This window comes from Oryzias latipes, chromosome 11 (genome assembly GCF_002234675.1).
Source record: "Oryzias latipes chromosome 11, ASM223467v1".
Lineage (NCBI taxonomy): Eukaryota > Metazoa > Chordata > Actinopteri > Beloniformes > Adrianichthyidae > Oryzias > Oryzias latipes.
The window spans coordinates 13398367-13416019 of NC_019869.2; the positions used below are offsets into that span (position 1 = coordinate 13398367).

At 37.5% G+C, this 17653-nt stretch overlaps 1 protein-coding gene across 3 annotated transcripts in view; it reads right to left on the bottom strand.

The window, feature by feature from the left end:
- Nucleotides 1-17653, bottom strand: part of csmd2 (CUB and Sushi multiple domains 2) — a 279666-nt gene that overhangs the window by 244983 nt on the left and 17030 nt on the right. For all 3 annotated transcript variants that reach the window (XM_023959868.1, XM_023959867.1, XM_023959870.1), the window contains exon 2: nucleotides 12290-12506. In XM_023959868.1, coding sequence (XP_023815636.1) covers nucleotides 12290-12506 — 217 coding nt within the window. The remainder of the gene's footprint in view (nucleotides 1-12289; nucleotides 12507-17653) is intronic.

The following is a 17653-nucleotide window of genomic DNA, read 5'->3' on the forward strand; positions in this document are numbered from 1 at the left end:
AGAATATTTGGAGCAAATTATCCATATTGGTCGTCTAAAATCCAATGAAACAAAGCAAACCACTATTAGATTGCAAAAACTGTCTGGTTAGGTAAGCGTATTGAAATTACATGACTCTTATGATTGTGTGTTTATTTGTACAAAATTGTGAGGATTTTATTTTATCTATTTAAATGGGAAATTAGTGAAATAAAATTAGGGACTTAATTCTGTATTTTCCGCACTGCATTGTAAGGCGCGCCGTCTTTGAATGGTCTAGTTTGAACGAATGTCATATATAAAGTGCATCAAAATAAAAGGCGTAATAAGCAAAAGTGTCAGCGATAAGTTTGTAAGTAAGACTTTATTAACTGTGTTGACAATATTTAAAAAAAAATATTTACTACACGATGCAAAATAGCCATGCTTTTCACTGGTCTGTATGCGGTGAATCTCTCTTGCGTCAGTTAGTTTACATTACATCAGTAAACACATGCAGAATTAATTCATATCAAACATGCTCTGGATTATAAGGCACACTGTTCGCTTTTTTTTTTTTAAATAAGTGAACCTTATCGGAAAATATCGCAGTTTCAGGGAGCGAAATATTGACTACAGCAGCAGGGAAAAACACAGCAAAATGTCATATTTTGCTGGAAATTCTCAAATCGGGATCTTCCAAAGCTGTCTTTTTTAATTTATCCAGTTTCTGTTCTTTCTCTTCTTTATCAAAAGTGTAACTAAATAACTAATAATGAGGTATTTCAGTTCGTTTTATGTTGCAAATCAAAACAGAACACTGCAAATGTGAACAAATGGAAAAAAAAACAATAATCAAAACGAATTTCATAAAAAATTTCAGCTTTGAAAAAGCGTTCAAGAAACAAACTTCTTTTGATGTAGCTTGAAAAGGTTTCAGTTCTAAATAGAACAAGAAGTTATAATTGGAACCTTTCAATATTCTCTTGTTATAACTAAAAGTTAAAAAATTTAGCTTCTTTGTTTTTTTTTTCTTTTCAACACATAAAATGACAGGAATTTCAAGTACCAAGAAAATAAAAAGCATTTGTTAAATTCAGACATGCTGCACATGTTTAACCTGCTTTGTGCACATGAGTCACGCTCTGCCCTAGGTGTTGTAATTGGACATGATCTGTGACCTGATTTGCATAAGTTGTCATGCAAATAAACAGAAAGAATTATGTGCAGTGGGAAAAGCGTAACATGTCCCTACCACCCTGTCGTTGTTGGAGTGTCTCAATCAGTTTTATTGTAAAACCCTGTAGCTTCATCTGCAATGTTATTTACAATTCACAATTTACAGTATATATTGCTTTTCCACTTTGCTTTAAAGTCCAAAGTGCTTAAGAATCACTGTCCTTTTCAGTGGCAGACTTAGCAGTTTGGGGGCCCAGGGCGAACAACAACACGGGGCCCTCTGCAGCGGTTGAATTATTATTATTATTGTTATTATTATTTTGTTTTTTTTATGCTTACCTAGGAGTAAAATGTTGAGTAACTTCTTTACTGTTCCACTTTTAGACACCATCAATGTCAAGAATAGAAATCAAGAATTTAGTGAATGTATTAATTTGTTTCCAACTTGCTAGTTTTCTGCCTTTTCTTTAAATTTTTAGCTTTGCTAAAGAAAGCAAGGGAAACAAAAATCTTTAAATGACAGAACAAAACAGCTCCCTATGGAGTGGCATCAATAAACATAATAAAAAATAAATATTCTCAAAATCGTCCTTTTTTCCCCCTTCCTTTGCCTTCGTCCCTTTTCTCATTTTTGACTTTTATCCTTTATTAGTTCCTTTGATTCTGTTTTTTGTTCTATTGAATTCTTTTTTCCGGACTTATGGAAACACATTTCTTGCTTCCCCTTTGTCTTCTCCTTTGTTCGTAGCCACTCAGAAAACTACGCTTCATTTTACCACTTTTTTTCAAATCTTTCTCTAACTTGCTCTTGACGGAATAATCCATTGATACAAAGGTATGGGGGAAGATTTAACACTTCCACATAAGCAGTTTATTCCATGTCAGTGATTTTTATTTTTGATGATTGGGTTAATCAATAATGTACATGAAAATTATTTTTTAAGTATTTAAAGTGTTAAAGAGTATTTAAAGCCCCCCCAAAGTGTTAGGGGGGCCCCTGGAAATCCCCTTTACCTTATAGTAAATCCACCCCAGGTCCCAGTGGGAGGTTAATCTTTCCCAGCCAGAGAGTTCTTTCCTCTGCCTGACACCGGGGCCAACCTATAACCACCTGGAGCAACATGGGGTTCAGTGTCTTGCCCAAAGAAAAGAGCAGGAACCAAAGCTGTGATCTTCCGATCACAACTGGTCAACCACTCTACCTCTACTCCACAACAGCTGCATCTTTTTTTCTTTTTTAATCTCAGAATCAACTATAATCTAAATTGGAAGAATTTCATGCTTTTTTTTTTTTTTTTTCCAAGCTGAAAGTAGGAAAAGGGTTACATTAGGGCCAAACCGTTGTAAAAGCTCCAATTGTGGACCTTTTTGAGGCAGGTCCTGCATATTTATCATTGTCGTCTTGGCACGTCACAGTGACGCCAACGTGTATCCTGCTGAGAACACTGATAGCCCAAGAGATTGGAGGATGTCCATAGCAACACAAGAGCTGTAGGGAATAAATTCACAGACTTCTAGTTGATTATTTCTCTAATCTGGGGTTACTGGCCCTAATAATTCTGCCTCACAGGTGAACAGATGCCGTAAATCTCAGCATCGTTTCACTTTTTCCCAGCGAGAGATGATGAAAAACAAACTATCATTCTTCGTCCTGTTTTTAGCAGGCTGTCGTTAAAGCTGGCGTTGATAAGTGGCAGTCTTCCTATTAACAGCCAAGACTCAAGGGAGCCATAAATCCATAGTGTGTGTGTGTGTTTGTGTGTGTGCACATGCATCTGTGAGCCTGCTGGCAAATGCATTGAAAGGATGCGCAAAAGACATCTATCCACATGTCTGCATGGAGGGGCTGCATGTTGAATGAGATGCTTCATCATGAGCTCCACAATTTAATAAAAAAACCCATGCAGCCTTGCAGCCATATTTCTTTGACACGCAGAATCAAACACTCCACCTCCACATTTAGATATGCACTCCTTTCACAGATGTCACACAAGGCGTAAATGCCAAGTATCTCAGCACGAGCAAACAAAGAGTAAATGCGTGTTCACAAACACACATTCAGTACGTGCGCATGCGTCTTTAATGCAATGGAGTCATTTTCCAAAGTACATCTTGCGAAGGATTGATGCCCAAGGCCTTCAGAGAGGAAGAATTATTGCTTCAGCAAGTGTTCGGGGAGGAGGCGCCATTGTGCGTCGCCTGCTCGCACCCTGACCCTGCCCACAGCAGCTCTTTGCAAATATGATTCACTAACTAAATTCTTCACAAATGCAGAATAAGACCTGGTTTAACTCCTTCACCCTTCATGCGCAGAAGTAACAGAAGAAAATGACCCTGACAGTCTGTGTTAAAATTATGAATACAGCATTTGGGGACTGCGTTCAAAAAAGATTGAAATCTTTGTCATTCTTTTACCCTGTTTAATTTGAATAAAGTTTAGTTGCTAAATTTGTCAAATGTTTAACAACTAAAAGACAGAAAAACAGAGATAAAAGGATAAGCAAATGGAGGTAACCTATTTGCTAAACCGGCTTAAAATTAAGAACCGTGTTCTTGTGCTGCGTTCACATTGTTTACATTATTATGAATCGTTGGACGTCTTGCTGTCCAACAATGTGTTCACAAACCTGACGCCACAGTTGCCTGTGGGAGGAGCTACTACCAGATGTTTTTAGCCTGATTTCTATGGTGTCAGTGTATATCTAATTTACAATGCATTAAAGACAGGGAGGATTTTTAAAGACCAAATTAATTTATTTAAAAGAGCTCTACAATAGAATCGATAATCACTTCTCCATGTCTGGGTTCATGGAGAATCATTCAGAGATTCTCCCGGTACGGTGAGCTACAACATCTACTGCAGGAGCTGTGCCTGAATACCCACTTTCAGTAGTACTTATGTCTTCCTGTGACCCAGTTTTCATTGATTAGTTCGAAGAAGGAAAAATAAGAATAAAATTAGAGGAACTTTGTATGATTTTCTCAATAAAAATAAGAAAAAATATCATAAAGTTTAGAGGAGAAGGATCAGATTCACTCCCATATTGGATTTGGACTCTACCTACTGATCGTGTCATTGAACACATTATTCTTAAAGCCCCGATTAATTAAAGGAAAGAATAATTTATTACAGACTCAAGGTCCAAATGTCAAAAAAAACAAACAAAAAGAAACAACAGTTATAAAAGGTACAATAACAAAGAAAACATATAAAATTGCTAAGAACAATAGACAAAAAAAAAGGAAAACACAAATTAAAAACTAAAAACTGAAGGACTTAAAAATTATTGGTTGACGCGATGTGTTGTTTTCTCGCTGAGGTTCAGACTTTTGAACTCTGAAATCACACTGCTGTTTGACCAGCCTCAGATCACATCTGATCTAACTCTGAAACTCGATGCCCCTGACACAGCTTAAGCATAAGGGGTAGTTTCAGATTTTATGATGATTTACTAAGATGGGTCAACTTGTACTAAGAGGGTCTAATTTGTTTACATTTTATTCTAAAATGAGTCATTTCCACTAAATACATTAGTTATTTGTCGTTATAATCAAAATGAACTATAATTAGGTACACCAAAACTAAAAAAATACAAACCAGATGCTTAAAACAGACAAAAAATATACTTATTTTTGGTCTTCAGTTAATTCTATCATTTAGTTTTCTGGCTAATTTTTCCCTCTTTGAATTCTAGTGTAAAACTTCTTGTTTATTGTATTATGAGATTTATTATTTGGTAGAAGTGGCTTACTGTATGGACGATAATTTTACTACTTTCTATTGACTGTCTTCTTATGATCAGTGTTCTTATTCTATTTTTAGACAACCTCTTTTCGCAGTGAGATGAACAGCTCTGACAGTTAGACTAAACCGTTTATTATCATTTTGTTCAGTTAATGTGTCTATTTTGAAAGACTACCTCTTGATTTGGTCTAAAGTCAGCAGTGGCTAAGAAAAAAAAAAAAGTTTTTTATTTAATAATACAAACAAAAATGGTAAAACTTAACCAAATTACTTATTATTTATTCAAAACATTAGCAGAAGAAAAGTGTTTAATTAGTGTCAAATAATCCAAATTTGTTTGGTAAATTTTTGATCTCATGAAAAGAGTTTTTCAACTCATTGCTAATTATTTAATGCTTCAAAATGGGTATTTTTCAGGTTTCTTTCAAGCCTTTGGTTTTGTTTGTTGTTAAAGAGCTCACTGGGATGCAGTGTTTAGAGTAATCCATTACATAAGTCATGTACAATAATAACATCCTACATTTGCTGTAATGTCTTAGAATAATGCAGCGGTCCTCCAGGCACCCCGTCCTGTATGTTTTCTGTGTTACGCCTCATTCCGCTCATCGTGAAGCCCAGCAGAAGCCTGACAATGACAGTCATTAGAAACAGGTGTGTTTGAGTGGGAACGGATGGTAAACAAGCAAGGCGGTGTGCCCTGAGGACCAGGGCAGGAGAAACTGGTGTAAGGCATTACTGATGGATTTGAGGTAATAGATGAATCATTACTTCTTCAGTAATGCAGGTTTTATATATTTACCTTATTTTCCGCACTAAAGGGCACAACGAATTATAAGGCACATTGTAAATTAATGGTCTAATTTCAAACTTCTGTCATTTGTAAGCCGTAGTAAGCAAGACAAAAGTGTCATGGATAAGTCAGTCAGACTTTATTGATTGTGTTTACAGTAAGTCTAGAACTTGTTTGTAACACACTAAACATTACCCATTTTAGCATGTTCATAATACATGTGACTCCCAACCTTATTTGCAAGACGTAAAAAAAAGAGACAGACATTTTGACAGAGCACTGTCTTGTTGTTGATCAACTTTCGGCACACCCCTCATGGGTCCCCACAGCGAATCAGCTTCCACTGGTTCCACCACTTAGTTTGGCAAAGATTTTTACACCAGATGCCCTTGCCGACCCAACCAGAGCTAAAAGTAAGCCGGTACGGCCCGGTACTGCGTACCTAAGGTCTGGCGGAGGGACGCTATACCAGCTGAAAGAAGATCAGCTGTGTGACGGCTCTTTGCTGCTTTCGCACTCATATAAAAGCAGTTACAGGCTGATGCCACTAAAAGTGTGAACCAGACACCACCTGATCTCATCATCTTAGCATCTCTGTGGTTTTAAGTGTCTTATAATCACTTCTAAATGTGATCTACGTCTCTCTCTCCTTTCATGTTATCAGATAATTCTCTCGCGTCCCTAAACAAACACATTGAACATGCACATCTTTCATGGTATGTTTGAGATGTTTTCACTAAGTTCATTTACACTCAAGGAGGCATATTTTTATGGAAGTGGGTTTGTTTGCAACAGGACAAGAAAAACAATAAATGACTCTTACAGTTTTCTGAACACTATTGTAATTGATAGCTCATGATAAAACCTAATGCAACGGTAGGAGTGAAACATGCAGCTAAAAAAAATAAATTTACCTTTAAATTTGAAAAAGTTATTGAAAAAAGAACAATGCAGGGATGGTTGTTTTTATTGAAGATTGCAAGTGAGGATAGTACAAGCTGAAATTAGTAGAAGAGAAGAAGAAAATTAGAAAGGAGATGCATTTTCTGCATTTATCAAGTTCTTCAGTACAACAATAAAATCAAATAATCTTTCCTTAAAGCCACCTCTACATTTTTATTTACAGTCAAGACTTTTTTTTCAGATGCATTTATCTATGTTTGTGTTATACTGATTCATTTTAACAAGGATTCGATTCTTGACAATGAATTGGATTCGCTGATCCAATTCATAGTCAATTTTTGTTTATTTATTTATTTATTTATTTATTTATTTATTTATTTATTTATTTATTTATTTATTTATTTATTTATTTATTTATTTATTTATTTATTTATTCATTTATTTATTTATTTATTTATTTATTTATTAATATTTCTTCATTTTGAAAGATGTTTCACTGACTTTAAATGGATGCAGGATATTTTTAGCCAAAAATTCAACTGGTGTATTTTTTTCATTAACTATTTTTTTTTAGGAATTTTATTTTTGAAAAACAAGTTTTCCTGTAGGGCTTACACCAGGGATGCCCAGACTTTTTCAGCATCCAAGCTACTTTTAAGAGGATAAGCTCCACAAGATCTACTTGAATTCTCATTTTTAAGTGCTTAAACATACTTATTATGAAAAATTATATTTTTAAGGGAATCAGACAATTATTTTGAGTTAAATGGATGAATTCTGAACAATGTGTAAGATTGCAACATGATAAAAAGCTTCATTTTGCCTTCAATAGTTTGTTGAATTGGATCCATGTGCTACCATATCCGACAACCAAAATTGCTGCGTGTTCATTGTGGTCTAGTTTTCGTTTGAGTGACTGACCTTGGGCCAGTGAAAAAAAAAATAAGGCCTATTAGCATGACTCCATGGCAGGATGGCCATAGCTTCAATAAACGGTCCCATGAGCTGGGGGTTATTTCATCTGCTGGGGGACCTGGCGTGCAGCGGGGCTGACAGAGGATGGCAGAAAGTATGTTTGCTCAGTGTAGTTAAACACGCATGTGCAGTGACGTATGTCTCAGAGGATGCTCAATTGGTCATTCTGCATGTTAATCAAGTGACTTACTTGACAGTGAGGACAATAATTCGCTGAAAGCATTTTTTTTCTTAAAGAATTATTTTTGTTTTGTTTATTAATATCTGACAACCGACGATCTACGTCACATCCTTCGCGATCGACCTAATGAGCACCCCTGGTTTACACACACACACAAAAAAAAAAAAAAAAAAATGACAAGGTTGTTACAGTTTGAGTTCTTTGATTTTGTTTTTTGGTTCTATTTTAGTTCTGTTTCCTGTTTTATTTTGAAAGTTTTTCCGTTGAGTGTCATGGTTTCGAGTTTTACTTTTGGTCCCCATCTGTCCTGATTGTTTCCACCTGTGTCTTGTCTGTTCTGTGTCTGTTTAAGTCCTGTCTTTCCCTTCTTCCTGTGCTGGTCCATAGCTTGCTATTTCCCCGTTCAAATGTTTTTGAGTTTCGAGTTTCTCTAGCCTGCTCAGCAGTGGATTTAGTTTTAGTATTTCTAGTTCTGGTTTATTAAAGACTCTGTTTCACCTGGAACCTCCTGCCTCCTTCTCTATGCATCTGTGTACTCCCTCAAACCCCCGTCATGACAAAAGTATAATAAATATTAATAAAAAAGGTAACTAACACATAAATGCTGACAGGTTAAAAATGTTTGCTTCTCTAAAGGCTAAAAAAGGCTTTGGGTTTACCTTTTTTTTTTTCTCCGATCAGCAAGCTATCCCAAGATAGCTTGCTATATCAGGAAAAGGAGAAAAACGTCTACTGCCAGCAAGTGTTTATAATTACAGACTGTTGCAAACTGCAAGTATGAGCAAACAGAGTTGGAGTTAGCCAAGCTTTGCAGTTCAGCAGTCAAGTTTAAGAAATGAGCCATTTAGTTTATCAGTACAGTATAGTATGCTTAGTTTTTCTGCATACTCATCATCATCTTTTTAGGTTTTTTTTTTAAGACCCGTGTTTTTATCGGCTTTCCGTTTTTCCAGTGGTATTTTAATTATGAGTATGCAGTTTTTAGCCATACTCGAATAGTCTGTGTCTTCTTCTAGGACATAGTTTCTGCAGAGCAGCAGGACTTTCTTTATTAACTTGCCTCTGAGTTGTAGGCGGGGCCATTGAAGTGGAAGTAACCCTCCACTGATATCCCATGATGTGTGTGAAGGTGTGTTGGTTTAAAGTGGAAAACTGTATTTCACTATGTAAATGTATTGTTCGAGTTTGATTTGATTTGATTACTCTCCTCACATAACACTGGATCATCAGCTTCATTCCATTGAGCACATTGTTTGTAAAAGGCTGCATCACACTTTTTTCTGTCAGGCATTGTAATCATGATTAAATAAAATAATGTGTAGAATGCAACTTTCCCACTATGCCAGTATTAAGAGATTAACCAAAAATGCTTACAGAGATAAACATTATCAGGGTTACCATTTACTTTGAAAAGAAAAATTCACTCGTGGGATTACTAATCCTCTCATGTGTCACAACATTGTGATTAATGTGATTAATGTCGTCCCTTTTTTCTCCGAATCAAAACGAATAAGTCAAAAAGTTGAAAAGGAAAGTTTTGATCATCTGCCATTGCCTCCACATCAGCTTAACTTACTGAACCAGCCCAAAATCTCTGAAGATGAAGGCTCTGTGTAATCATCAGCAATCAAACAGCTGCAGAAGCTCATTCCTCCAGTGCAGAACTTTCATCAGCGATAATTATTTTTCTCTCTTTTATTTTAAACTGTTGAAACTTCTGTCAGCCTCCCAGGTGTCTGTTGCGCTTCGTGGTTCAATGGAACGCTGCAGCAGTAGGCTGACTCACAAAAGCTTTGGTGACGAAGTGTCTGTGACTCACAAAGGCAACTGGCCCACAGACACACCTCAGGCTGTACACACATGTATGACTAAATGCATGCTCCAGCAAAGGAGTGTGGAGAAATCTGTGAACTTTGAAGACATATTTAGCATAATGTTATGTAACATGTTGTTTTTCATGACTGTTGAGGATTAAAAAGAGGTGTTCAGTGTGATTTTTTGACACAAATGCAAGAGAGCAAAAAAATAAAAAAAGGACAAATGACATATTAAAAATACATGTGAATGTAATGTGTGGCGTGAGAGGGATATTGAAGGAAGTGATGCTGGGGTGAGTGTGTAACTCTCCGTGTGATGAGCCAGTTTGGGGTGTTCTTCAGTCAAAATATACATGCATGTGCTGTCAGACTACTGCTGACTAGACATCTGCTTCTCTCTGAATCCCTGCTTTTCCAGGCTCTTTTAGAGATTATGTTTGAACTCATTTTTGTTTCCACAAAATCCATTTTTAATGTGAGAAAATAAATAAACAGCATGAGCAAAACTGAAATAATAAAAAATAGAAAATAAACATCTGGTATTTTTTCTCTCCATCTCTTTCATCTTGCTTTTCTTGTTTGCATCTTAGCAACCATTTTTTCCGCACTATAAGCCTTAATTTATGATATAATTATTTATTATATAAACTTTATTTATAATATGTTTGATTGTGGAATGCAATGAAACGATTTTTCTGTTCTGGTTGTGTTTAATGATTCGAGAGGTCAAAATGTCCGTCTGTTTTGGTTACGAGTTGCAAACAAGGTTTGGAAGGTAAGTTTAAAAATAATCACGGTGAGCCTCTACAGTGTAGAAAATATGGTAATTATGACTTCCTTCTGAAATAACTTGAAATTAAGCAGAAAAAATGAGAGAATGTTTGCTTGTTTTTATTTTTTTCATGCTTTTCATTTGATTTCTGCTGGGAGAAGCCACAAAGGATACAGTGTTAGAAAGAGATGCAAAGCAAACGGACAAAGCGGAGTTGATCACAGTGTTGAAGTAGTAAAAGAAAAGTCCAACAATGACAACAATTTCAACGAAAAAACATGCTTCAGTTGACTTACTTGTGTGTAATTTGTGATGTATTGGCACAATTTCACTACGAAACATTTACTTTACTACCAGAAACGCATTTCACTCTACAAAACACTCATCTTTACATCTTCATTCTGAACCGAGAGCCAAATCACACTTCTTCTTCTCAGCCTATTACAAACATGTTTTCATTGTTACATTAATGAATGTTTTCTCCACATTCCATACGGTTTCACCAAATCTCCTTCACCCCGTTCTCCACCAGGAACAATACTTTGGCTTAGTGTAGCCCCCAATCATCATCAACTTCATGTATGATCTGAGCTTTACCCAAGTAAACAACACACCAATGACCCCAAGCTGAACCAATTCAATTCAATTCAATATCATTTATATAGCCCAATATCACAACACAATTTTCTCAACAGGCTTCACACCAATAATTGTACAAAAGCAAATAGTTAGTCATAAAATATGAACAATAGCTGATTGCTAGAATAAACTCGACAGACCTTGGATAACCTTGCCCTTATACCCTTCTTCTCAGATGGTTACAACTACCAGAGATCATGGACTCATTTCAGGCTCTTCTGTATCACAAAATATATATATATATATATATATATATATATATATATATATATATATATATATATGTGTATATATATATATGTATATATTCATTCATTCACTCTAAGGTTTTTCTATCAACTTCCCGGTTAACTTCAGCTTGTTTGCTCCAATAGTTGAGAAAAGCTCGCCTGAACTCTGATCTGGTCGAGGACAATCTGATCTACTTGAGAGTGTGAGTTACTGTTCATGGTGGAAGTAAAGTAAAGGGAGTTAATAAAGTAAGTGCTGTGAACAGCAACTACAAAGAAGAAGAAAAAACAGCCCATATTGTAAAACTAGAAAGGTAAAAAAATGTATATGAGGATTAATCTGATGTATGAAGAAGATTCAAGCACTGGTAATTAACATGACTCTTCATTTTTTCTGTCTTTTTTTTCCAGTTTTGGTCAACGTTTATAAGGTGATGTTTGCATCTGCAGAGTATATTTGTAAACCAGGGGTCTGCAACCTGAAGCTGAGGAGCCAAATGCTAAAACTTTACATAAATCACAGCTTTACAGTTACAGCATAGTGAAAGACACTCCTTCACAGAGGAAGGAGTGCAATAAGACATTTCAATGCAGCCGGGAGGGGAGGGGCATGAGGAGGGGTCACTGAGAGATCAAGTACTTAAAAAAAAAGAAAAAAATCGGTTCTTAGCTCGATTGACAATTTTTTAAAATGTTTTTATGAATATTGATTACTTTTAATACTTATATAATTTTATGATCTTCATATCTAATTTATTGTGTATATTTGGAGCAATAGATGGACTTGCAAATTCCCTCTGGATCTGTCTGTCTGTCTCTTTCTCTGTCTCTCTCTCTCTCTATCTATCTATCCATATATACTTGGTGCTTACCCCAGCTTAACAACCACAAAACATAAACAAAGTGTTTATTTCTAAGGTGGAACTTTTTAGCTCTTAGACCACTGGTCTAAATAGTTTGCTTCTCTTCAATCTTTGGTTTGCTTCTAATGCCATGTATGAAAGCAAACCAAATCAGATGAAGATGTAATATTTATTTCAACTCATTTAAACCAATCCAATGAAACACTCCAAATTCTCAGACAATCGTGGAACATTTACCTTGTCCTCAGGTTTCCGGGGCTTGGAGGCCCATCGTACACTGACAAGATGTCAAAATCCTCCTCTAGGGCAAAACCTTGAAACACTAGCTGTATCCGGTTGTGCTCCGCTGCCACGATAACCCATGTACAGTTGGCGTAGTTGGGATAACCATACGGATATCCAGGGCTCTCTATTGTCCCATTGGGACTGTGTAGTGTGTAACTGCAGTTTTGAGCTGTGAAGACAAAAAAGAAAAGAAAGAAGAAGGCATTAGAGAGCTAAATTGCATGTTGGAGCAGCTGTAATACAGGTGCTTTTTATTTTACACCAAGTTACTACTTGACATGGAAAAAAAGATTCACACAAATTCACACCGTCAGCGGAACTGTGTGCACCTATTTTTTTAACGTCCATTATCACTCCCAGTGTGGAGCCTGAGCCATTAATGTTGTGGCGCTAAACGTCTAACCCTCTTCCAGATTTTCTCACCTTTAATGTCCCAATCATCACACATGTGTTAACTCACTAGCCCCCCTCCGCCACATGATAATACACACAGCATGGGAAAAAGACACCGGAAAGGAGGAAGAAACACTTTTGGGCACCTTTTAATTGAACTTTTTCTTCTTTTTTTCTAACTTGTCCTGTCCAACAGCTAAGCAAACAGATGAGAGCTGAAAGCCTTTTTGTTTTTTTGTTTTTGTCTCATTTTCGTAACCGTTTTTCCCTTTTGGGGTCACGGGGCTGCCGGAGCCTATCCCGGCCACTTGTGGGCGAAGGCAGGGGACAACCTGGACAGGTCGCCAGTCTGTCGCAGGGTAGAACGTCCACAAACACACATCCATTCACTCTCACACTCACACCTATGGACAATTTAGAGTTGCCAATTCACCTATGAAGCATGTTTTCGAACGGTGGGAGGAAGCCGGAGACCCCGGAGAGAACCCATGCATGCACGGGGAGAACATGCAAACTCCACACAGAAAGGTCCCCCATTGATGTTGTGGTTCAGGTCCCCCAGCCGGGACTTGAACCGGAGGCCTTCTTGCTGTGAGGCAAGAGCGCTAACCACTGCGCCACCATGCATGTGTTTTTCATATTTTACTTTTACAACAGGGGTTATGAATCTTATGGTACACCAGATGTATATTTAAATAAACCCCTTTTGTAATTTCAGCTAAATTTGTTTCATTTTATTTATATTTGTAAATATTTTTTGTTGGACCGGACGGAAAAGAAAAGGAGGAAAGAAAAGAGAGGGATGACAGAAAGGGGGAGGGGTAATTATAGTAGCGAGGGTAAGATCACGAAGCGTCAGAAAGCAACAAGTTGCTGGAGCTTTATAATCACAACTGACAGGTTAAGATGCATGAAAAATCTAAAATGGGCGGGGCCTGTCCACACACAAACACACAACCATTACAAACACACCTGTTGGCTCCAAAAGTGTTCGCACAGAAGCAAGTCTACCTGGACATACAACCACTAACATTCACACACGCCTACTTACGCATTCAGACTAACACATGTGAAACATTTCATCCAGTCACGCAAACTGTTTGTGCAAAGGTGAGATAGCACCTGTGCTCGAGTGAGTGAGTGTTTATGGTCTTCTGGGGTGGATGATGGAATGTAAAAAGAGGGAGAGAACCCAGCCGCCGCCCCCTACCACTTCTTTTTTTTATCTGCTTTTACTTAACCAGCCATCAATCGGAGATTTTAATCATGGGCATTACCATCTATCAGAGCATAAGCCTAGAGTCTGTTTGGTTTCAGTCCCTAATCTAAATGAGTCCATGTCCCACTGATCCAAGAACAGATGTGACTTTTCATCAATCTCAAGATTTAGCTGCAGAGGGAAATCATGTGTGATTGTGCATACTGCATTTTGCGCTCCCCCTCTTTGTCGTGTGTTTGCAATTTAAATGTGCCTGCAAAGATTTCATTCCGTCGATGATGGCACACTGATTTAAGCTCATGTTTCAGGGATGGGGTGGGGGGTCTTCTCGGAGGAAAGTAAAGTCAGGTTTTTATCTCCCAAGTCGCAAAATGCGAGCATTCAGCTGTCAATCTGCAGCTGTCAAGTGACAAGGGCATTCAATCAGATTACATCCGACTGACAGCGTGAGGATGACACGGTCATCACAACGGCCTGCACCAACAGATAACCTCATGCATGCCACTCACATGAATGATTTACTTTTGTTTGTTTCAGCTACAAACCCAAATTATGGTGCAGACTGATTAAAACGTAATTAGGATGGCATAAATGGAGGACATCTGTTACCTGCATTTAGCAACCAAAAAGTTGTGCTCATTTGCATAAATGAGCACAACTGAGAAGACATGTTGGAGAAAACCGAGGCCCAGGAGTCCTAAAACACTGAATAAAAATAGGAATCTGGAGTGACAACAACCTAAGACAAATCCCCAAACTCAAAATCCATCAAGAAATTTGAATAAAGGAAAGAAGGAGATAAGAGCAAAGTCTGAATATGAAGGACAGGACAAAGGTAATTTCAATTGAAAATAAACAAAACAGAGGGGGAAACAAGAAAATGCAGAGAAACGGATAATCTCTTGTTAAGTAGACAAGCGAATACAGCAATTGTTTTCACAGTAAATAGGCACTTGATTTCTGGGGAGCCGCATGAGGGGTTTTCAAGAATTCTCAAATGTACCTCTACAAAAATGTGCATCCACAAAAACACACAGATGGAAACACACATATTCCAATATAAGTTTACAGTGGGGTTGCAGGTAGAGCAGCAAAATGGTAATCACGATATATTTTTGGCCCGAGGGAGGCTGGAAAGTGTAAATAGCTTCATGAGTTCTAGATCCTCGGAGATGGCATCAGCAGCAGCGACAGCAGCAGAAGTATAATAGCATCTCTAGTCAAAGTATATCCATCATGGCCCTGTTGACTCCCAGAGGCCTGCCTCAGCAAAAAGCAGTCAGGAGCTGCTCAGCCATCAGTTTTTGGCGCTTCAAGCGACCTCCCCCAAAGGATGCTAATGTGTGAGAACGTGAACTCTGATGTTTGCAGCACTTTTAAGCTCCTCCCAGAATCACAATGAAATCTTGGGGGTATCATCCTCATACCCCAAATGAGAAGAATGTTATAATTTTTAGACTGTGTGGCACAATTGTCCCTTCAGTGTCTCAATCTATAAGCATTTGAAATACACAAAAAAGATGATTGTGTGATTTCTTGTTAAAGACCTTAGATACTAATTTTCTTTTAGGTGTTTTTTAACATTTTCTTGAGGTATTTTTCTGATGAGGGAAGAAATGTATAAAGAAAATTGAGCTGACATTTGCTTTTTTGAGTATTTCTTTAAATAAATCATTGTGAATCAGGAGCAGAAGAGAAATATCGTTTGAAAAAAGCTTATTTCCATTCCGATACATTCACTTACAGACAAATATATCTGTGTTTGTCGTTGTTTTCCTCTTCTGAGCTAGAATCTGGATGGAAACTGTACGACTGGATAGCTCCAATATTGCTCATCCTTTTTGTCGCACCGCTAATGTTTGGTTTACTTGTGGGAGAGCTTGTAAACAGATAGCTCTCAGCAATTTGCGAAGGGAAGTTATGCCAAGTAAACAGTCCCAACCAGTACAGCACAAAGCTTTTAAAATGAAGGTAAACTTCAAATGAATTGCTGCTTCTCTGCAGAAAAGATGTCGTGGAAAATTACACCGTTTCATTCTTTTTTTTGTGTGGCTAAAAACGGCATAAACTGAACATTTTTACAATAGATCAAAAGGTGATTTCAAATGAACTCTGTAAATTACCTTGAACCGTCCAAACTGCCATCAGTTCAATCACTAATATCAAGGCAAATCCTGCATCTACCTGATTTTCATATACGCAGCTTGGTCAATAATCCACTCATCATCTCCCTCATTACGAGGCCCATCAGACAAAATACCAATCAATGGCTCTTACAGCAGCCTGAAGCCAGAGTCAGATGTGAGAGGATGTAAGTACATGAGCTGTCAGTTGAAATTCATGTCAGGAAATGAAACCAAACCATCTCAGTGAGGTGAAATCAACGGAGTTGTTCTGAATCAGTTTTATGCTTTAGTTGAACATACCCACACAGGTTTTTGGGTTTTCTGGGCCTGTAGAGCATCGTAGAGAGGAGTGACTTAAGGTGTATGCGGTCATGAACCCTCATGCAAATGGAACAGACGATTGTTATGCCTGTAGTAATTGTATTGTGAAGTTTTTGTAAGGATAATGTAAGTTAAATGCACTTATGACATAAGCGGTGTCCTTTGCGCCACACTCCAGTCCTTAGTAAAGTGCGTGCATAGTGGCTCCTTATAAATCGCCTAAATGCTACATGCACAGGGTGTCCAGGTGATCTGTCTGTGCCCGTAGGATGCACACACAAACCAAATTTCGATTGTGTAGTTTTCTCAATTCTACAGCTACGTTCAAAACACCCTCAGCAACACATGTTCAAGACACTACATCCACTGAAGTCTATATAAACAGGCGGATGGCATCCATTTTATTTCATAGAAGTGCCAATCGTTTGAAAATCGATCATGGAGGAGAAATTAAAGATTAAGGTTTGTGTCCGGATGGAATTCTATGACACCAACATGAAATATATTTTATGTATCGGAATAGAGCTGGGAGCAACAGTCCAGTGCTAAACGCGCATCGCATTCCCAGTGTGAATGTAGCATAACAGTCAGGCTGTTTAAGTGATTTTCTAAGACCTATCACTGGCATAATGCCCGTAGAAAAAAAAACATGTGCAGGAACATTTCAGCTTTATGGGCTTTATAAAGCAGAAATGTTTATGTGGTTTGCCTGCTTGCCCCGTATATGTTTGCCCATTTTTCGCCTACAGACAGTCAGTATCCACCCGTAAGGGTTGTGACGAAGGCATTAGGATGACGAAAAAACTAAAAACGGATAACCCTCCTGTGGCTTTTAAGGGAGCAGTTTAATTGAAAAACAAAAGTGGAGGCTCTTTGACAGTACAAAGCTTTTAAAACAGTCTGAGTGGTGACACAAACAGGATGTGCAGCCCGCGTTGATTTATGACAGACGATCAAGCAGACAACCACTCAAGTGCTTTTCTTTAGTACAATTAAATGATCATAAAAGCTGGAAAAGCAAGAAAAATCTGAAAGGAAGGAAAAAGAACTGTGTATTTAGTGCACCAAACCTCAGCTGAATGGTCATCAGAAAATATGAACACCTGTGCCAAGACACCAGCTTTTAAAGTGATAATGATGCATGCAATCTGGAATAAAAAGAAGCTAAGACAGAGCAGTTAGGGAGGCTTTTTTTTTTTGGGCTACAACCAAAAAAGGTTGAAATGGTTTAGTTGTACAAAACAAGTACAAAAAGTC